We start from the raw sequence: 23,362 nt of genomic DNA on the forward strand, positions 1-23,362 counted from the left end.
TTTGGACAGCTTGCTTAAATGCAGTGTCTGAATTAATACCCCAGAAGGTTAAATACTAAAGATTTACCTTTCTCTTTCTCTGTGGTCAGTGTTTGTGTCTTCCTTGATATATCATTCACAAGGTATATTGTTCCCCCTGTATGTATTTAATACGTCTTCCATCCTCTCTGCCAGCAACCACATCTCCTTCAGCCACACCACCAATCTGCACTGGACCGACCATCACTGCGTCCACTTCACCTTCATGAAACCCACCGCCCGCAACAGATCCCCTATCGCAGCTGGAACAAAGTCACCAAAGACCAGCTCATCACTCTCGCCCGAGACCAACCAACAGACACCACCAACACCGACACAGCCGCCCGCAACCTCAGGCAATGGATCGTCGACTGTGCCAACACCCTCGCTCCGATCAAAAAACCCACAAACAGACGCACCAACAGAAAAGCCAGCTGGTTCACCACTGACCTCCAGGAATCCAAGCAGCTCCGCCGAAGACTCGAGAAGAAGTGGCGTCACGAACTAACCCCGGACAACCACGCTGCCCTAAAGAACGCTAACCGCAAGCACCACCAACTCATTCGAGCCACTAAAAGGACCTCCTTCAAGGAACGCATCGACAACAACACACACAACAGCAAAGAGCTCTTCAACATCGTGAAGAAGCTCTCCAACCCCAGCTCCAACATCATCCCGCTGACACAAGACCTGTGCAACTCCTTAGCCCACTTCTTTCACCTCAAGATTGCTGACATCCACGACAGCTTCAACGCCCAGCCCCCCACTACAGCCGCCGACATCGCAGCCTCACCTCCCGCCAGCCTCACCAACCGCCTGCTCTCCTGGACCATCGTCAATGACGACGACACCATCAAGACCATAAACACCATCCACTCCGGCTCACCATTCGACCCCTGCCCCCACCTCATCTTCAACAAAGCGAACTGCATCATCGCACACCACCTCCGGAAGATCATCAACAGCTCCTTCGAGACCGCATCCTTCTGGGAAAGCTGGAAACACGCAGACATCAACGCCCTACTCAAAAACCCACAGCAGACCCAATGGACCTCAAGAATTTCCGACCCATCTCCCAGCAAAAGTCATCGAAAAAATCGTCAACAAGCATCCCAATCTGGATTCCGCAGCAATCACAGCACCAAAACCGCCCTCACTGCTGCCACAGACGACATCATGACCCTACTGGACAACGGTGAAACCGCGGCCCTCATCCTCCTGGCCCACTCAGCTGCCTTTGAAACCGTCTACCACCACACCCTATGCACACGCCTACACGACGCGGGAATTCGCGACACAGCTCTGGACTGGACCACCTCCTTCCTCACCGAGAGAACCGAGAGCGTTCGCCTCCCCCATTCCGAAGCCACCAAGATCATCTGCGACGTACCCCAAGGATCATCCCTCAGCCCGACCCTCTTCAACTTCTAAATGGCACCGCTCGCCAACATCGTCTGCTTTCACAACCTCAACATCTCCGCCTACGTTGACAACACTCAGCTGATCCTCTCTCTCACCAAGAACCCCGCCAACGCAAAAAACAATCTCCATGAAGGAATGAAGGCCGTCGCCCACTGGATGCAGAACAGCCAACTGAAACAACTCTGACAAGACAGAGGTCCTCATCCTGGGCTCCACCCCCTCTGCTTAGGACCACTCCAGGTGGCCAGCAGCCCTGGGAGCTGCTCTCACACCCACCAACCACGCACACAACCTGGGGTTCATCTTAGACTCATTGCTCTCAGCAAGTCAACGCCGTCTCCTCCTGCTGCTTCAACACCCTCTGCATGCTCTGCAAGATCTACAGGTGGATCCCCACTGAAACCAGAAGGACGGTCACCCAGGCCCTCATCAGCAGCAGACTGGACTACTGCAACGCTCTCTACGCAGGAACCACAGCCAAACTCTAGAAAAGACTCCAGCGCATACAGAACGCCTCTGCACGCCTCATCCTCGACATCCCCCGCCACACCAATATCACCGCTCACCTGAAGGACCTGCACTGGCTCCCAGTCAGCAAAAGGATCACCTTCAAACTGCTCACCCACGCTCACAAAGCTCTCCACAACGCCGGACCAGCATACCTCAAAGAACACCTCACCGTCTACACCCCAAACCGCCAGCTTTGATCGCCGACCTCGCCCGCGTTGCCGTCCCACGCACCCACAGGACCTCCACCGGTGGCAGATACTTCTCCTACCTCAATTCAACAAGATCTAAATGGTAAAACAGACACTTGGCCCTGTTTTCCACGTTTTACCTCAATCAGGGAACATGGTAAAATATTGCAGTTTAAAGAGGGTGAAAAAAGAAAAGGTTCTTTAAAATGACAATGTGAATTTTCCTTATTTTTTAAATATTTGTCAAAAATAAGCCTAAAAGGTGCAAAGAAGAATATGTTACCCTTAATTTGTTAAAATAACCATCATTTGTTTGAAACAGTATTACCTGCAACAGGTCCAAGCCAGTACACAAACATGTTGTCTGAGATGTTGGTTTCCTTGCAGAAAAAATTAAGTGATAAGGCTACAGCGGGATTGAACATGGCCCCAGTCAGTGGTCCAGCTGAAAAACATTAAACAAATTAAGGTACTAAAACCATCCACATGATAATTTCTACAACAACAATGAAAAGTTTACATCTTTACAAGAATAGATATTGACGTGTGTTTAGTGATATGGAGAAATAACCACTTTCAGTTATCCATCATATCTCACCAAGAGATCTTGGTAAAACAATTTTCAGAAGCTTTGATTTGTTTTCATGTGAATACCATCCCTGGAGAACCAATGTCACAGGTTGGTAATTGTATAATCACTGGATACTTGTGGCTTGTTTAAATAGAAAAGCAAGAACCATGGACCATAAAGTAACCCTGGGCGTAGTGGGCGTAGTGGGCGTAGTGGGGCTCCGCGGAGCTACGCGGAGTGGGCGAGAAGCTACGCCCACTCCCGCACTCCGCGTAGCCCCACTACGCACCTCCCTCCCGCTCTCCCCTACATACATTATTTAAGCAACTAGCCTTAATAAAAACAATTTTAAAGCACTTACCGTGTCCGGGGCTCGTCTGGGGCTCCCTCTTGGAATAGCGTCCTTTCCTGGATACCAATGCGCATGCGCCGCCGCCCGCGCAGGCGCATTTCTCCCGAAAAATGCGCATGAGCGGGCGGCCGCGCATGCGCATTGGTATCCAGGAAAGGACGCTATTCCAAGACGGAGCCCCGGACGAGCCCTGGACACGGTAAGTGCTTTAAAATTGTTTTATTAAGGCTAGTTGCTTAAATAATGTATGTTGGGGAGGCCGGGAGGGAGGCGGGTGGCGGCCGACTCGGCTACGCACACGGAGTGGGCGTAGTGTTGCCGGCTACGCTGTCTACGCAAAATGCGTAGGAGGCAACACTACGCCTGCTCCGTGGGCGTAGCCGATTCGGACGCCCAGGGTTACCATAAAGGAGGGTTAGAAGAAGCAACCATTTTCAGATGCGTCTTTTGAAGAGAAGTGTCCTGCTAGACCATCAACATCTTAATGCAAGTTAAATTAAACATCAATATTTTTAGCCAGGACTTAATTCGGAACCCCGTTTTCTAATTTTGCGGCATAAAAAGGCTCAACAGCTGTGCAATACTTTTAACAGGGGAATACAAGCACCTCAAACGAGCGGTGCACTGCTTTTAATGGGAGACTACCAGCACCCCTCATCGGGATGCAATACTTATAAATGCCGACTACCAGCACCTCAAAGCAGTTGTGCAATACTTTTTATGGGAGACCACTAGCACCTCAAAAGAGCAGAGCAATAGTTTAAATGGGAGCCTACCAGCACTCCTTTTTGAGGTGTCATTACTCTCGCAATGACGGGTGTGCCTAGCAGGGTGTGTATAGGGACTGGCCTCTCTGCTGAGACCTCTCTGTGTAATGATGGATGTGCATAGCAGGATGTAGAGAGGGCTGGGCCCTCCTTTCGGACCTCTCTCTCAGTTGACGGGTGTGTGTAGTAGAGTGTGTGGAGTGAGTGGCCTCTCTGCAATGATAGGAGTGTGTAGTAGAGTGTGGGTAGGGACTGGCCCCTCCTTTCATAACTCTCTCTCAGACGACAGGTGTACATAGTGGTATATGTAGAGGGACTGGCCTCTCTGCTTAGACCTCTCTCTGTAATGATGGGTGTGCGCAGTAGGATGTAGGGAGCGACCGGGGTCAGACCTCTATTTCAGAAAGAAGGGTGTGCATAGGAGGGTGTTTAGAAGAATCTTAACTCTACTCACAACTCATCTCTAACCAATAAGCATAAATAGTAGTCTGATGAACACCATCGACAGTAAGACTCCTTCATACCGCAACATGTGTGTATAACAGAGCGTGAATACTCCTTCCTATTTTTTTTATGTGGCATATTTCTTTAAAGATTCACACCTTCTAATCATACACAGTAATTATCTCATCCACACTTCCTCTCAAAAACAAGGACCACAATATGCATTCCTACGAATAGAGTGTATTGAGAACTCATCTACCCCTTTTTACTATTGAGGATCCAAAAGAGTCCCTCAAGATTGTAAAAGTTACTTAAAAACAATATACATTTATTTAGTAGTTATCCCTTAGACACCGCCTCTCTAAATTTAGGGGGACATCATACCTTTCTGCTGCCCTCCTACACAGCTTTTTTACTTCATTTCCACAACAACTCCAATTTTCCACAGTAAACAGTAATGGTGGCCATTTTATTTCTAACTTTCCAACAGCCAGCCTATCAAAGCGATCCCTCTTGCGGGTCTCGTGGGAGGCTCTCACTCCCGCGAGAGTGTGAAGGACCACAGGAAAAAACGGGCCCTCTCGACCAATCACAGGGCACGATTTTTGGTTTTGTGCTCTTCAAATAAAAAAGCAAAAAAGCCCTGGAGGATGGGGTCCCCAGGGACTAATAAGGATTGGGGAGGGGGCCACGCAGCCCCCTCCCCTTAAAAAAAATTAAAAAAAATAGAGGCCTTGTGGATCCATGGCCAGGCCCTGTGGTCAACCTGCCAGCGCATTGCCGAAGGCCGTGTGCAGTGTGGGGTTGGCTGCCTTAGGTGGGGTAGACCATAGGGTCTGGCCGCATTCCAGGCCATGTGATTAATCCCACATCACTCACAGCTGGATGCATGGACGGGGTTGGCCAAAGGCCTGGCGTTGTGGCCAATTCACCCAGTATGCATGACCGAATGCACTGCTCAGTGTGGGGTGTGGTTTTTTGGTTCTTTCAGTAAATATATATATGTATATGCATAAAATAGCCTAACTTCATTCATTCTGAAACATTTTGCAAACCTTTTTTGAAAGAAAAAGGAAATTAAGGCCAACTTTAGCAGACAGACAGGCTGCATTTTACATGACATTAAAATTGGCACTATCCCTCTGAGGACTTCACTCTTTCTTTTGTGTCCCATCATGCCCAATAGGTGACAGTTAGGTAAGCTTTAACTATAGCAGCCACGCTTATTTAATGATTTAATATGTGTGTGGTCCACTTACACATTATCGGCTGCGCTTATTAATTACGAGCGCAGACCACTTTAACTTTAGCGGCCGTGCTACAGAATCTTTTTAAACTCATTATTTTTTTCACTTTGTATGAAAGTGCCAAACACGCTTTCACTTTAATGTTGGCTGCGCCCCTTTGTTTAGGCGCTGCTCACTGTAACAAATATGCGAGTAACGTCTAAAACGATGGGCGCAGCCACCATTAAAGTGGTTTCCCATTCGCGAGAGTTTGAACTCTTGGCATTACAAATAGCAATGACTTTTATATATGTGTTGCTTTTAAAAACACATAAATAAAAGGCATTGTTTTTTACAATGCTAATAGCTTAAACGCTCGCAAATGTGAGACCTACTGCATTGAAAATGCTTGTTAAATAATAGCCATGATTCCCTTGTAGAACCCATGCACCACACCTTAGTGCCTGGCAAACATTGGCGGAACTGCCCAGTAGAGAGAATCTAAATTTTTTCTCAAAGTGCGCATGCACCTCACTCACCTTAAATGTATTATGCTTGCACTCTCAAACCAAGCTGGTCGAATCTTTTCCTGCTAGTACTGTAATGCATCTAGATGAAAGACACTAAAACCTGTGTAGGGGGAACCCCTGAGTGGAGCGCTGTTCAACACACCTTGCAAAGATTGCATCATTGCAAAGATCATTTCGACCTCTAAACCTAACAATCACTATAACGATCCTTTAAATGCAAAGTGTTGGTCTTCTATAAACCATCTGCTCATCCAATCATGGACAAAGGTCATCAATGCTTCGTTGACACAAGGCCAAATACCGGTCGGCCTAAAAACTGGGCAAGTCATTCCACTCTTAAAAAAAACAGGAGTGTACCCCTCTGATCCCAACAATTTCAGACCAGTAACAAACATTCCCATGCTAGCCAAAGTCCTGGAAAAATGTGTGCAACAACAATTGAGCCTTCACATTTCGGAGTTCAATCTGTTAAATGACTTCTAATCAGGATTCAGACCACACCATAGCACAGAAACAGCAATTCTGCACATCGTGGATGACGCTTTACTTGCCCTCGACCATAACGAAACTGGTCTCCTAATCCTGCTGGACCTTTTTTCGGCTATCGACAAGGTAAACCATGCTAAAATACTGGATTGCATGAAAAACAAAATAAGGCTAGAGGGAACAGTCCTAAAATGGTTTAGTTCCTTTCTTGAGAACAGATCAAAAAAAATCAGTCAACCAAGCATTGTCAGGCCCAACCAGAAATACAATCGGAGCTCCGCAAGGGTCAACACTATTTCCGGCGATATTTAATCTATACGTAGAACCACTCATGGATATATTACAAAAAGCAAACATTTCTTTCCACATGTACGCAGATGACACTCATCTGTACATCAAAGTCACAACGACAGAAGAGATAAGTACCATAAACCAGGCACTAATGAGAACCCTCCAATGGCTAACCATCAACCACCTGAAGCTTAACCCTCATAAAACCGAATTCCTGCTGATTACGCCCCAAAAAAGCACATCAAATATAGTAGAACGGCCAACCTAATCACGGCTTTAAAGAGTACTCCGAATATTGCTGAGTCTACTAAATCTTTGGGAAGTATACTGGACAAAAATCTGTACGTTAGCACATATCAACACGATGGCAAAAAATGCCTGGTTCCATTTAAGCTACCTTAGAAAACTAAAACCATTCTTAAATAAGACAGATCTCAAAACAGCAGTTCAGGCTTTGGTCATATCAAGGATAGAGTATGGATGCACAACTCTGGCCGGGCTCCCCAAGATCTCAACAGCCCCACTGAAAGCTTGTCTTAATGCAGCTACAAGACTAATATCTGGATCCAAAAAAATCGGCCATATCTCCCCTCATTTGAAAGCATTCAACTGGTTGCCCTTTGAAGCAGGAGTTCAATTCAAGTTGGCATGCATCACTCACAAAGCGATACATTACAAAACACCAGGTTACCTTGCCCAGAAACTCACTCTATCAGGAGGGTGCCGGTTCTCCAGGAGCCACGCAGACCTACTACTGAAACCAGCTTGTTTTTGTAAGAAAAGAACTTTTGACTGAGGCTTCTCCTGTGCAGCTCCTAGAATCTGGAACGCTTCCCAGCCTAACATTAGAAGAATCCCTTCCATCCCGGCATTTAAAAAGGAAGCAAAATTGTTCTATATGAGGAAATATCTCCCTTAATTTTCAACAGTCTAGCTATTGTCTATGGACCTGTCATGACCGTATTCTTGCTACCACTCGTTCGATCATTAACCCTTTGTGGGTATGTATATATGTATATTAAGCTTAATGTTTAGTTCTAATCATGGTACAATAACGTATGACTTGGAAACATACATGGTTTTTAGTTTTGGAAATGCAATTGTAAAGAGCTCTGATACCCTAAGCAGGGTCATGTTCCCGCTACAGAAAACACCAAATAAATAAATAATACAAAATACCTCTTGTGATTTTAAAAACAATTGGTAACGCAGATTAAACATATATTGCCACAGGACCCAGGCTCCGCTACTTGTCCCATGCTTATAATAATCTAGGGCAGCCTTTCCTGAGACATTGTCTGTACACTTGGTTGAAGGTTGAGAACAGAACAAGATATCCTAGTGTTTCAGTTGCCCTTCTACTTCTAACACCTAGAAACATCACTGCATCAGAGCTGTACCTCTAACAAAGTTATTTTTATTATATAAACAGTGCACTGCCCCTTTACAGGTCAGAGGGGCATTCCAGTCATGAGGGTTCTGGAATGAAGGCTACGTTTGACATGCAGCTCCGCTAACGCTGATCTTCCATCCTCAACTTGCAGAGAGGTATTGTCAATCCTACTCCAGACTAAGCCATCCAGGTATGGGGTCTCGGGCTACCCTAAAAGATCAGGCAGAGGGTACACTTGATATGCTCTCAGAGTAGGGCTAGTCATAGCAAGGGATATAGAAATCAGACTGCCAAGGTTGAACTGTTCATTCTTTTCACCATGTTTGTAATGCTGGTTACTTTGCTTTGTTTTATCTGCCTAAGAATCCCAGCTCGTTCTCTCTATGCAAGATTACAATTGTTCCAATAAATGTTCTAAAAACGTGTCAGGTATTTATTTAACAGGTCTCCTGAGTAGTTTATGTGTGTGCCCAAGGTTTCCTAGTCACCTTTAAACTCAGACATCCATGGTGTTAGGGACAAATCCTCCTCAGCATAATAGGAAGTATCTATTTTTGTCTTTAGGTTGTTCAAGCTTGCACCATTAAAAGCATACCCCACAATAGTTATTCCCTCTCTGAACTTTATTCACTATAATGGTGAATGCAATCAATATTCCTGCTAATTGCAGACCTGCTGTTACAGCACATTTAATATTACATAAGCTACAAAATGCAGGTGGACATTACATTTGTGGTGGAGTCTCACAAAAAGTATAGAACTGAGGTATTCTACGCATGGGCTACTTTTCCAGCAAAAGATGCTAACACACAAACATTTCATACATACGAAGAAGATGCTTTTCTAAAGCCAATACAGAGCTTATGATGACTTAGAAATACCATTAACATATCAGGAAAATCAATATGTGTTCCAAGGCGGCCGACTACATATATATATATCACACAATGTTCAACTGGGTCCACTCAACAATGATGAGGTACCATGGTCAGCATTGGCTGGTTACACACCATTCCCAACTTTAGCACTGCTTAATGTGGGTAATCTATGCATTCTTTATATTGATCTTCCTCCACTATATGAATACCTGCACACAGTTTGTTATGCGTAAAATAACAACTGCCCCAGCTATAGTTGTTCAAGCAGTCCAGCCACAGTCAGCTGTGACTACAATCAGTCCCATATGTATCAATGCCATTATGGGTAAGATTCCCACCAGATGGGAAGAAATTCCATTGTGGATTGCATAAAAACAAATTAGCCTGAAGCACTGTTTCCCCATACGGGACCCCAGAATAAACATAGAATTCTTAGAATGTACTTGCCACTTGGGATGGTTCCCTCCATTGACATCTGTGCCACTCGGGGTACATTTATTTTTTGCTGTAGTTTATACCAGAACACATGGTACCCCATCATTTGCTGTTTTGACGGAAATGCTAAAAGAAATTTCAAATGAATATGGGGATGCTCCAGCCCTGAATTTAGGGATGAAATTAATTGATAATTTTGCTACAGTATCCTCAATTTTATTAAGCAATATTAATGGGAAAGTAACAGTATTGGTGACATGCCAACAGCTCAAGTAGGTTATAGTAATAGTCCAAGAGTGTGAATTACCAGAAATTGTGGATACCTATACATCTATAGTTCGAGATAATTTGAGAGCCAGACCAAATAAGCCACAGCTCAAAGGTAGTTCTGAAAAGGACAATGCCAAACAAGTCCTGGAGTCTTCTAAAAATTGCTGAGATAAACAAAAGAAACAAAGAAAAAACTAAATCACAGGGTGGATCTCTGCAACCAGAGACCTCTGACAGACGTTAAAATTTACATCATTGTGATGCAATAAAACAACCCAATAGGTATCGGTACACTAATAAACGTCTTCCTAATTCCTTTCAAGACTCATCGGACAAACGATCAGAAAGATGGGGGGAAATTAGAGAGCAGACAAGTGTATGTGAAACAGAAAAAGGACTCACACCACTCCTCTGACGTCAGAAAAAAAAAAAAGAAAGGAAAGAAACTTCCACAACAAAAACCCCAATTCAAAAAGAAGGTGGTTAAGGGAATTTTGGCTAAATATGCCACACATATTGAGAACTCTCCTTCAGAACAAGACATAGGCAATGACTCTGCTAGATAGCGCCGCAGAAGACACGATAGTTCACTAGATTCTTCATAAGATTCTGGATGCGAAGTTGAAACCCCAGATCAATGCGTCAGCGCTCCAGACTTTTTAGATTAAACATACAAATTGTAGGTGACATAATGTGGACCATTTAGGTAATAGTCTAGGAAAATGTAATACTTAGTTATGACATTCGCTTAGCAGAGGTCGATTGGCCTCCAGAGATTGGCCTCCAGAGATTGTATGAACAACCCCACAAGGAAAGGAGTTCATTTTACCATCATTTTCAGTGCTTGCCCTTGAAGAGGTTAAACAAGCATATGCCGCAGAATGGGCTCTTGCACAAGCCCTGGCATTATACCGCAACCATATATGCTGGAATAAAGAGTTGCTTAATCACATTATACTTAGAAATTCGAGCCTACAATACCCAATTACACATGAAGCGAAAACTCTTCTAAGCAAAATTCTCACAACTTGGGCACCAGGGAATAGCTGAACCCAGTGTAACTCCTATGTATAATCCCTTATTTCCGGTAGCTAAACCAGATAATTCCTACTGCATAGTCTTAGACAACAGACATTTAAACAGTCATACACGCCCATTTGCAATTAAAAACTCACACAATACAGCTTTAATGAAAAATATTGTCCGTAAGAAATATAAAACAACTTTGGATATATCTGATGGTTTTATTTGACAGCATTCTCCGCGCTCCGCTCACAATGTCTGTTTTGCTCACTCTCTATGGGGTATAATAGTCCGGGACTGTTTGCTGCCCAAGTAACGACAATACTACATGATATTGACCCAGAAGCATTGTTCAACGTTGATGTTATATTTCTAATGGATGATGACTTATACACACACTTAGCCAGAGTTGATCACATTGTATTGAGATTTGCTGAACAAGGCTACAAATTCAATTTCAAGAAAACAAAAATTGTTTTTCTCAGTGTCCTTTTTTTAGGGTGTGAACTATCAAGTGAGGGCAAGAGTCTGGCGCTACATTTCCTAGACAAATGTGCACGTTTCCAACCACCAAACAGCATAAAAAAATTACAATCCTTGGTAGGAGGCCTCAATTCTGGCAGAACACACATACCAGATTATGCACTACGCATAAAGCACTTATACAATGTAATCTGCCCTGAGTTTTCCAGTTCACATTGGACATCAGAATATGCATAAATACTCGGAACACTACAAACTAACATGCTTGCATCAAGACACTTGACTACTGACATAGACTGTCTTTCATCCTGCTTTACAAACGTAAGATTTTCTACAATATGAATACCCCATGCCCAGTAAAATTTTGACTCTTGACCAGTATAAACACATCATATATATTTATGGTTCAGTCCAGCCTGCTAGGTACTAAACACCAATTGACAGAGGTTTATACCACCGTACACGGAGTCATGATGGGTAGAAAATTCCAACATAAAACACTTTTACACAGTCCCTAGGGTATTGCACTGCGCAATTGGCTGAACTAAAAGCATGGATTATGGCACTGGAGAATACGGATGCTGAATTCCCCACGCTCCTAGTGTGACATTCATATTACTTCGAAAATGTACATTATTGGCACCTGAATGGATTCAGAGACTCAAAGAAGAATATTATCAAGCACACGTTGCTTTGGGGAAAGGTGGCACAACTTAAAGACAGTTTACCACAGGCTCATGTGATACACACAATGAGTCATCAGTGTGTTGGAATACTCGTTGTAGGGAATTCATTGGCTGATGAAGCATCCAACTTAGCAGTTAAGACTGCTACAGTAACTATGACCGGGGTAGATAAAGATATCAGGACTGCCGTCAATGCTTCGAGGCACAGCATCCCTTTACCTAAGAAATATTCAGCACAATATTCCTACCACTTGAGCTCCCAAAATATTCCTTTCGCTTCTATCCTGAAGGTGGGTGATCGAGTGATTCCCAACCAAGCCCGCAGCCTAGAATTAAACATGCATGAGGGTGTAGCGACTGCCCATACTGGTGTGGCACCCACAATTTCTTTGCTAGAGAAGCGCTATTGGTGGAATGGTCTATACAGACAAAGCAGTATGTCCTTGTGACATTTGCTAATAAATCAAAAGCTCTAATGCACACCCACCACAAACATCCTTCTTAGTTTCAAACAAACCACTCCAATGCGGGTACCTAGATAATTGTGATCCTCTAAATTCGGATGGGGCATTTAAATTTATTCTAATAGCTGTAGATTCTTGCTCCAGATTCCAATGGAATGGGTGTGGCAAGAATGATCGGCTGACGCTAGCATTGATATTAAAAATGTGCAAGTCCTTTTCTGGACATATGCAGTAGCTGCATTCAACTCGGACCAGGACCCTGCTTTTACAGTAAGGTTTGCAAGGATACTAGGAGAACCCGAAGTGTGTCTGTGCATTCTTTTTTCCCCTATAATCCTGAGGGAAATTCAATTGTGGAAAGGAAAAAACGTGACTAAATTTACCAGCTAGAGTATTAGGTTCAGGTCGTAGTTGGATCCTTCACTTGTATGGCATCCTGAGAGCATTAAAAAAAATCTGCTTAGATGATCATTGAATGGCCCAACCCATACGAGGTCTTGTTTGGCATCCAGATGTATGTTCCAGATCTTGACTTTCCTGGCGAGACGATCCATCTTTTCACATAAATGAACGTTGCACTGTCTTACAGGTATTCCAATACTTTTGGGACGAGCGTCTATTGACATTTCTAAAAAGCCTGCCACCGATGGTGTAAAGGAGCAACCATCATCTTCTAGATGGATTTCACAAGCTGGGATTCTAGTTTGACAGAAGATTGCAGTAAATAAGGAATTTGCCCCATCATACCATGCACCGGTGCCAGTCCTCGGCATTCAAGGTACAAGATTTGTGATTTTGCCACCGCTTGCTGGTTGTAAAGACAAATGACTTGTCTTCATTGGTCAAGTAAAATTGGATCATGTGGCCAGTTATATATTGTAGACCGCAAGGACTCCTTGGCAGATCCCTGACCCACTCACTACCTTACGGGGATTTTCTCTACAAGTTTTGAACAACAGCAATGTTGTTTCCCCCCTGCTGGGGAGGGCGGGGAATGAACTATTGTTGATTTCAGTTACTGCTAATACAAGCCATACATCAGATGTGAGTATACAGCTTGCTTATGCTACTTCTAACAACAGTTATTTATGATGAACAACCTTTGGAGATGTCTACCAGTTATTTGCAGCCACCTACTGCTCCTGTTTTTCAACAAACTGTTTCTGGTTACTTTGTCAAAGTTGATGACTATTCTTCTGATTTTTCTGACAGTTCACTACATGGTGTACGTGATTTTCTCCTTTGGCTAAAACACACTTAGCTGATCCCTCCATGGCTTTACATTTAGATAGCCATCTCATTACTTTTCATCCTTCTTTGGATTGGATTGTTGAGCGCTTTTTTTGCTAATAAACAGACATGATCTCCCAGAACGCTCTACTGTACAACTAGTGGTTGAGGTGCTGAAACCTCATTTGTCGAAGAGACCTGTTCCTTGTGAACATTTCTACTTTTCCAGTACTTGATAGAATTGTGTAGTATAAGGCCCCATATGATATTTTCAGCCCTGCAGAGGCACTGCAGATACCTTACGTGTTTAAGATCGCGATGGGTGATGTGATTTTCCCTAGACATATTTCTGATGATTAGGCTGTTAAAACAGTTCATCAGTGCTTGAATGCTATACTGTATTTGAAATTGAAGATTTGTAGCTTAACTCTGCCAATTATGGAGAATTGTTACCATCACTATGCACATCATTATTTCCACAGAGTTAATGTTTCATACACAGTTTTTAATTTCACACAATGCGAACACTGATTCCTGCCCCAGTGGGTTGATCCTAAACATGCATGGAGAAGTTTGCATATTTTTCCAGAAATAATCAGTTCGATCCAGTTTCCTTTTTAGGTCTCGCCCTGGCGATCACAGCGCGAAGCGCTGTCTCGCCGCGAGACCTATAGTCAACGGGCCTGCTTCCCAGGAGATAGGAGACAGGAGACAGGAGACAGGAGATAGGAGACAGGAGACAGGAGACAGGAGACAGGAGACAGGAGACAGGAGACAGGAGACAGGAGACAGGAGACAGGAGACAGGAGACAGGAGACAGGAGACAGGAGACAGGAGACAGGAGACAGGAGACAGGAGACAGGAGACAGGAGACAGGAGACAGGCACGCGCAGCATGCCGGAATCGGATCAGGTCGCGCGGGTGAACACGCGCTCCGATTCCGGCATGCTGTTCAGTCACAATGGATCAGGACGCACACACACAGACAAACGCACGCGCACAGACAAACACGCACGCGCGCGCACACACACACACACAGACAGATACACGCGCACACACACACAGATACAGGCGCGCACACACAGACACACGCGCACACACCCCCTCCCCTCCCCCCACTCACCGGGCTCTTTCCGCGTGTCCCTCTCTCCCTTGGCAGCGGGTCAGTCTCGGCAGCAGGCGGGGCTCTCCACGAGCACGGGAGCCCCGCTAGCTCACACGCTCACTTCCGGCTGGCTTCACGGGCACAGGAGCGCGGGGTAGGCTCCAGTCTACTTCCTGTCTTTTTGCGGCCCCGCCCCTGTCCCAACACAGGTTGCCTGGCTTCCTGTCCAAGCCGGGCTGCGGCGGTGAGTTTCTCAGTACGTGACTTGTTACACTATGTCGATGTTAGCTCAGTATTGCAGGTCACAAAAAAGAGTTGCAGGGGCAAAAGTATTGTTGAACAATGTAATAGTAAACAAAACACTACTTTCAAATTGGCTTTCAAATCTGTATACCTCATTGATAAATACAATCAAAGGATAGAGTAAAGCTTGAGGTAATACTTAGATTAAAAAAGAGAAGGACAGAGTAGACAAATGTTACAGGAGTGTGCAAGTGAAACTCAGTGTAGTATTACTGAATTACATTACTCCATTGTTGTCAAGCCTGTATTTATGCTGTCACATTTGAGGATCATGCAGCATTCATCCCTATTCCGGATCATCTGCGTGTCACCCACCGAGGTGGTTTCTTTATTTGTGCAATGATCTGCCACTGGATGTCATTATTTGAATGGTTAAGTTCAGTGAAGTTTGATACCAAAAGTGCAGAAAGAGTCTTACAGCAAATGCGACTCTTAATGCTGAGACAATCGTGATTTGACCTTTTACGTTGTCTGGGCCACATAAATTAAATTACAGAGAAACCAGATAGCATAAACAACATTCTCGGAGCCCGACTGAGTTTTTTGAGCAGACTAGGCCTCCCTCTCGTCTTAAGAAAAGCCATTATTTTCTCTAGGTGGCAGGCTTTATTACCTGGTGTGCACCTTTGCACATACACGTTGAAAGCTTGCCCCTCCCATTAGTGAGAGGAGAGGCTTCTGGCTCTGGCATGAACCATCCATACAAAGAAGCTCATTGCAGTTCTCAGATACAAGGTCTTTCTGAAGATAATGACCTCCTTTATTCCTTTGGTCTCAGTGCAATTTATAGCTGCAAAAACTTTAGCCAGTTTGTCAGTGGCACCAGGTCAAGGGCCAGTGGAATGTTGGTTATTACCTTGTGGATCATTACATCGGTAGTCATTATTTCAAGGTAAGTAAATCAGGAGTACCTTTACAATAGGAGTTTTTACCCCGGGAGTGCCTTTACTTTGCATCAGTTAAGGGTAAGTGCTTTTATTTTATTTTTTCTACATGTCAATATATAACAATATTATTAAATATGTATATGTCTACATGCAATTATGTTTTTATATAAATATGTACATTTTAATGGTTTCTTAATTGCTGTTTTTTGAAAATAAATATTTTTTTTAATTAAGTCAAATTAAAATCCTAATTTTGAATTGACCAAATGTAAGGTTTCATTTTATTTATGCCTTCATTTTCAATATTACCTAAATGTTAATAATAAATTGCTAATAATGTATTCGATATAATACATTTTATGTTTTAAAGTAATTAATTGTACTGTAAATAATAAATGTAAAATTTTACTTTAATTGATCATACTTTTATTTTTTTTATTCCAAGTTTAAAGATATATCATTTAACTATTACTCAGTTAACATTGTTTTACAAATTGTTTATTTGTTCAATTCTTTCCTTTATAAGTATCCTAAAAAAACAAAATCCCCTAATCACTACCTATCCCTGAACCCTAAAATAAACTTTGCTCAGAATCACTACCAGTCACTACCCTGTATCTTAAAACCCTGAATCCTCAAATTCATTCTCATCCCTTAACCCTAACCTCAAAACACTAAAAAAGATCATAGGATTAAATAAACAAACATTTGCAATGCAATAGGTCTCGCATTATTAAAGTTTGAGCTATTGGCATTGCTAAAGAATGCAACACCAATAGCTCAAACTTTAATAATGCGAGACCTATTGCATTGCAAATGCTTGTTTTTTTAAACTTACCCCCTTCACAGGCGAAGATCAATATGCTCACCCAAACAAAATTGATTTATTCTAATTAATGTATTTCCCAACTGGCCCTAAAAGGCTATGACTATTGGAAAAACACAAATGATTAAAAATCAGTTTGGTGGAAAAAAACATTGGCATGTGTAGGGCACAAGCATTTTGTTTAGAGCCTGTTTGATTTTGAAACAAATAATTTTCTTGAACAAGACATTGCAGCTCGGGCCTAGCCAAAACTAAAGAAATATATTTGTTCAGCATTCCCTCAATTGTCAGCCTTGATAATTGGCAAAACTTATTAAATTATACTGTGTGTCAGCTCAAAGGTTAACACTTTCAGGTTATGACGGGTGGTTATTGTGGCCAGTGGATACAAGTGGTTGTTATGCACGTTGTTTAAACTACTAACAGGGTCTTAATGCTAGCAAACCAAACCCTTGTTACACCCAGTTCAACACTCAAGCATTGTTATAACCTATTCCATTGGAAAAGGATGCCAGCAATGGTTGGAACAATCCCCTTTGTGTGCAGTGAAAGAACAACTTTCTCTCCTATCAGAGGACATGGATTTGCAAGATGTTTTGCTAGGGTCTAGGTCTCCATACTGTCAAAGATTTAATTATGCTACCTATAAGGAAATTTGGAAGTTGTCACAAATGGAAGCTGCTGTACATTTAAATCAAATTGGTCAAGATAATCTGGAAAAAGCTCTTGCTGTTGTCGATAATGACATGAATACTTTGTCAACTCGTAGCTATAAATTGAACAACATTGTATCGTCTGCAATTGACAATATTAAAAGTGACAAGTCTTCTCTATACCATGGGCAGAGTCCGCTTAGGGCCACTCCGCCAAGAAAGAGTCACTCTGAAAACCAACTCACCTGCCGCTACAAGGCCCGCAAGCGTCAAGCCGAGGATGTGTGCATGGTAGCGGCTTTCGAAGTGAGGCAGCATCTGCAGGACAGATTGAAAGGCGAAGGAACAGCCCAGCTCCGCCAGGGCGCCCTTTTGCACGTTGGTGTGCAGGTGGTTGGTACACTCCGGCCCCGCTTTAGTGTACAGATTGGTGATTCCTGTTAGGAGGGCTTGCCTGATGCACACCCATGCTCCGATGGCGCCACCAAGTTGGAAGATGACTTTCTCTGCCGTCTTGCCAAAATCCGATTCTCCAATCAGCAGGTGCTGGAGGGAAGTGCAGGGGTTGCACTGCCCACAGGACGAGGACGATGCGTGCAGCGCGATAGTTGCGTAGACGACGGGGAGCACCACGGGCAGGTTCACGTTCCCAAAGTCGGACAGTAGCATAAGTTGATGTATGAAGAGACAAAGCTCAAAGGTGTATATGGCCTCAATGGCCAACACATGGTAACGTTGCGGGATGACATTCCTCAGGCTGCGTCTGCCCCCCTCGCACACCGCAGCGATGGAGAGCACAGCAGCCATCGTCTTGAGCACATTTTCCGCTTCCGGAGTTATGGTCGGGAGTGTGGATGAATCTTCAGACATCCTGACCACGGAGGCCACCTGTAACCTCCCGGAGACACTCGGGGTCCCGACGAGCAGTTGGCCTGAGGGACGCTGCCAGCGCAGCACGGCAGTTGCTGTTTACCTTTCAAAAGTCGAGAGCGCGTTCCGAGATGGTGTAGGGCACGCGCAGAGTCCTGTACTCTGATTAGCTGCCAGCCACCTCTCCTCTTGATTCATTGGCCCGGGGCAGACGGCGGTGTGTACCACCCGGACAAGTGCACTCGGTCTCTCCAACGAAGCTCAGGGCCGGACAGGCCTTTATTCAACCGGGATTTTCACCGGTGGGCTGCAGCAACTGCAGGCCGTTTGTGAAAGCCCGGAGATACTCTTGGCGCCTCTGCCACGAGCACAGGGAGGCTTCAACAGAGAGTGAAAGAGAGTGAGAAGGCGAACAGGCACAGAAAGCCATCGGAGAGAGAAGAGAGAACGGATGGCTGGAAAGACAGCCATATCATAAGAGGACGAAGGGAGGCGTGTGGATTTGAGTTCCATTAGGTTCCCGAGACTGGCCTTGTCAGGGATACACACATTTGCTAACTCATGGCATCTTCGCGGCTACTTGACGCCCCATGGACCGCTTCTAAACACCGTGGTGCTTTAATACATGTTTTTAGGTAACATGATAGCCAATACCTTTAGAGTTTACTAACATTTTATTCATAATATACTTATAATTACACATACCATGTGACGTCGGTACCCTCAGTGTCCCACAGCACATTCCAAAATAAAGACTAACGTCCTCATTCATTTATGAGTTGCCCAGAGCAGTATTATAGGGGAAAGGGAATACTGCTCTGGCCAATTTTGAGTGGCCAGGTTTATTGGGTATGTATAGGAACATTGGACCTAGTTTTACCAGTAGCGCAACTATCCCAGGTAAATAGCACATTAAGAAGGGCTGCAGTGACGAGTGCAGGCTGCCCCGATGCCAGATGCTCCTCTTTCTTGTTCCCCAGATGCACTACCTGACACCCCCGTACCAAAGTGCTCCAATGCCGAAGTATACTGTGTGCCCAATGCCAGACGTAAATAAAAGATCAGTTGCGTGTTTAGGTAAAACATGTGGATAATGACACATTAATTTGTGGTCTATTGGTTATTACCCCATTGCTAGTTGGATTTAACAGAATGGTTTCTTAAGTCCCTGCTGGTATACCCGCATTTAAATTCGTCCAAGTCGTATTAAGGGTCTTAGTGGTATGACTGCTATGTTCTATTCCTGGAAAACTATTTTTCAGTTAGATGCCACGTAGATCACAAAGCCTGCAGTAATGTGCAACAAAGTTACACGTGACAGAAAACAAGCAGGAAACATGTAGTTACATGGTGAAAAGTCAATTATCAGAAAGAAGATTAACATATATGAAAGAAAAATAAATAGTAGAAATAGACTATCGAAATGACAAAACAGGGCTGCTTACTTCCAAGTGTAGAGCCTATTTTTGGTGCAGGAAGTTAAAGAATGTTGCAAAACTGTAAATCCCAGCATCTGGAAGTAAGATACAAGCTAAAAACAGAACTTTATAAATCTCGAAATAAATAACCCTGCTTTAAAAGATAAATATCTTCTCTGACACCAGGCGCCACTCAGTGCACGAGTCACAGAAAAGTGGGTTTAGTAGTCTATTTCTGGTACCGAAAATATACAGTCAAGCTGCAATGGACAACAAACCACTGTAAACAAAATTATCTAGGGCTCCAACACTAATCAGCAACCTTTTAGCTTTTGTTGTCCCATCAAGGAAAAGAATGGAAAAGACTTAAGATTAGGACAATGAGAACTAAGTAGGGCTTCAAGCTGGGGTGAAGAGGATAGTCCAAAGATTCCCTTCATGGACACCAACGGAAAAGAAAACCAAGCATTTGCAATGCAATAGGTCTCGCATTAGGAAAGTTTGAGCTATTGGTATTGTAAAGGACACATTTTTAGGTCTCGCCTGTCGATGCGCATGCGCATCGAGCAAGGCGAGAGTATTGGCACTTATCCGCTCTTTATCCACACTGCAAGGAATCGTGGCGATTCCTTGCAGTGCACGAGAAATTTAAGCTCAATGCGCATGCGCATTGAGCTTAAATGCGCGTGCACATGCCCCCAGCCGCCTACTCTCTCTCACAGCCTCCCCCAGCTCCGCCCCTCACTACTTGATTGCACGGCCGCTAGGCCGTGCCTCCCCTACTCTCCTCCCCCCTCCTCCTTTCCTCCCCTGCCTGCCTGCCGCTAGGCCGTGCCTCCCCTACTCTCCTCCCCCCTCCTCCTCCTACTCTCCTCCCCTGCCTGCCTGCCGTGTCGCACCTCTCCCCTCTCCGCCCCCTCCCCTGCCCGCCCCCTCCCCTGCCCGCCGTGTTACGGTGAAAGGCTTGTTGCTTGTTTGCCTTCGTCTCGTTCCTCCCCCCCTTCTTTTAATTCTGTCCTTCGTTCCTTCCTTCTATCCATCTTTCACTAACTTCCATAACACTCTCCTCCTGCCCTGGATTTCCTTCCCTTCGTCCATAGCTGTTTGCTCCATTTCTCCATCGTTGACTCCCTCCTTCATTGCTATTCCAGACCTGTTCTCAGGCACGGGTTTCTTTCTTTCTGCCCTCCATCTCCTCTAATCACCCAGCTCTTCCCGTGACCTCTGCTCCTTTCAATCACGGAGAAAGCCCGCGTTACCATAACAACCTAATGCGATCACTGAGAAACAGCGGCCTCCTCTGCAGTCGCCGCCAGTTGCAGCGGCCGCCTGGGGCCTTGAGCCCTCGGAAGCGATGGCTGCCCACCCCCCTCCTCCCGCGTAGAGCCTACAACGGGAGGAAGAATAGTGAGGTAAAAAGTGCATCCGAAAATGTTTAAGACATTCTGATCCTCTCAAGGGAGGCTAGGGGGTTCTTTACCTATTGTTTATTTTTAAATTACGCCAAAACATTCTTTTTAAAGAAAGATTTTCGGTTTGGCATGCAGTTCTGAGACATGGCTGTGCCAGTGACATTTTACTTCGTGGCTGCTTTCACGATTGGCGGGCCCGAGGGCTGCCCTCCAGCCCTCAACACAGCCCCCTGACCTAAAGCCTCCTGGCGAGTGCCCCATGTCCCGTATGCTCACTCCAGCACCGACGACAGTGTCAGGAATAATAATAATAATAATAATTCCTGGCTGCTCACTTCCAGCCCTCTATAATCTTGGATCAGTAGAGCAAAGAAAATATTAACTCAAAAAATCGCCGATGGGTTTGGCACAACACCTGACTCTGAAAGATTGTTCTTCAAGCAAGGTTTTACTGCATGCACTGGCAGGGCAGCCATGTAGCGGAAGAAATCATTGACAAAGCCAATGGCTTTCATGGCTGTTGGGGCGTGAATGTTCCCTGTATGATAAACATGTTCCCCTGCCCGAGTGCCCGACTCAGTGAAAAGGCCCGGACCTTTATTTTGCCCCTGGAGTCACATTATTCTAGTCTGTGCACAGAGGCAGAGGCCTGTCCCTGACAGAGAAAGACCCAGGAACCTGTCCTGTGACCAGCAGGGTTATACCAAGCATAGCCTAATTGTATGCAGTGGAATAGAGTCTCTGGTGTACCATAGAGAACAGTGGTGGCTTTTAAAGGTGGAAAAACACAATATTTGGTAGGAAGCATACCAATACAAGCATGTTGCCAGGATACAACAGTGGCAGCATACTGTGATTTGTGAACCCTTGGTATGATTAGACTTTTTTATCGGTTTCAGTGAGAGTGTGGCATTCTGATCCCTCTTTAGTAAAGTAACACTGTTATGTGAAAAACAAAACCTTGTGCCGACATCCCATATGTATGTGTGGCAGTAGGATTGCGTGGGTAACTGAGTACTGCCACTAGTGGTATCCATTATTAATGCCCCTGGTTATAGCATGACAACCAGCTTCCCCAGACAGTGGAAGTGTATCGCCTGCGTTCCTTTGAATCGAGGAAGGATATCCGAGTAGCCACTGTCTGCTTTGTGGCCCCCAAACAGACCAGACCTGTGGCTTTGCCACTGCTTGTTTTTTTAAAACTCTTTATTTGTTAAGACAGGGAAGAGTAAAATAATAAACACATCTCACATTTGCAGCATGTTTAATCATTCGACACTTCAGTGTACATGTTTCATTGGACAATTAAGTAGTGATCAGAATAAGCGAGTAGGAAGATACTTACTTACCTGCCGTCAAGGAGTCTCCTACTTCAATAGAGGCGTGTTCCACCAAGAGACTGCTAGAAGAAAAGAAATGACCTCTCCTAGCTTTCTTCCTAAGTGGGTCACTAATGGAACACAAGCCTTTTATTAGGTGGAGAAAAAGGTTTTTAGGTCTCGCCTGTCGGTGCGCATGCGCATCGAGCAAGGCGAGAGTATTGGGACTTATCCGCTCTTTATCCACACTGCAAGGAATCGTGGCGATTCCTTGCAGTGCCCGTGACTTTTAAGCTCAATGCGCATGCGCATTGAGCTTAAAAGCGCGTGCACGTCCGTCTTTGTTTACCCGCTCCGCCCCCTCCCCTTCCCGCCGTCTCGCATTTCCCCTGTCGCACTTCTCCTCCCCCCTCCCCTCTCTTCCCTCCGTCTTGTTTATTGTACCCGCTCCGCCCCCTCCCCTTCCCGCCGTGTCGCATTTCTCCTCCCCCCTCCCCTCTCTTCCCTCCGTCTTGTTTATTGTACCCGCTCCGCCCCCTCCCCTTGTGTATGTTTGTCATATACTACTGGTGCAGTAGCATTTCAAGAGATGACTGGTGTAGCAGCAGTATACAAATGTTTTTATTCGTTCAAGATGGCGGCAGATTTTCACTCTCTATGATTTAATGTTTCACTTTAGTCCTACTTCTTTTTTTCACTTTCACTGCACACATGTTTTGCTTCCATGTCACGTAATACACTGGAGACACTAACGCATCGGTTGCACTCAATCACCGAGTTGTCCAGCACACGAGGGATACTTTTTGCGGCACGGTCCGATAAGTTTATGTGCTCTTTAGTTAAGGCACGATCGCAATGAGTGAGCGAGAGGTTTCATGGTTACTTCTTTTTCACAGCACAAG

The 23,362-nt window shown here is 44.6% G+C and overlaps 1 protein-coding gene across 1 annotated transcript in view; it reads right to left on the minus strand.

Moving 5' to 3' along the window:
- Positions 1-23,362, minus strand: part of AQP11 (aquaporin 11) — a 211,371-nt gene that overhangs the window by 36,347 nt on the left and 151,662 nt on the right. The window contains 1 exon segment of the mRNA XM_078658508.1: positions 2,467-2,583. Coding sequence (XP_078514634.1) covers positions 2,467-2,583 — 117 coding nt within the window.

This window comes from Lissotriton helveticus, chromosome 8 (genome assembly GCF_964261635.1).
Source record: "Lissotriton helveticus chromosome 8, aLisHel1.1, whole genome shotgun sequence".
Lineage (NCBI taxonomy): Eukaryota > Metazoa > Chordata > Amphibia > Caudata > Salamandridae > Lissotriton > Lissotriton helveticus.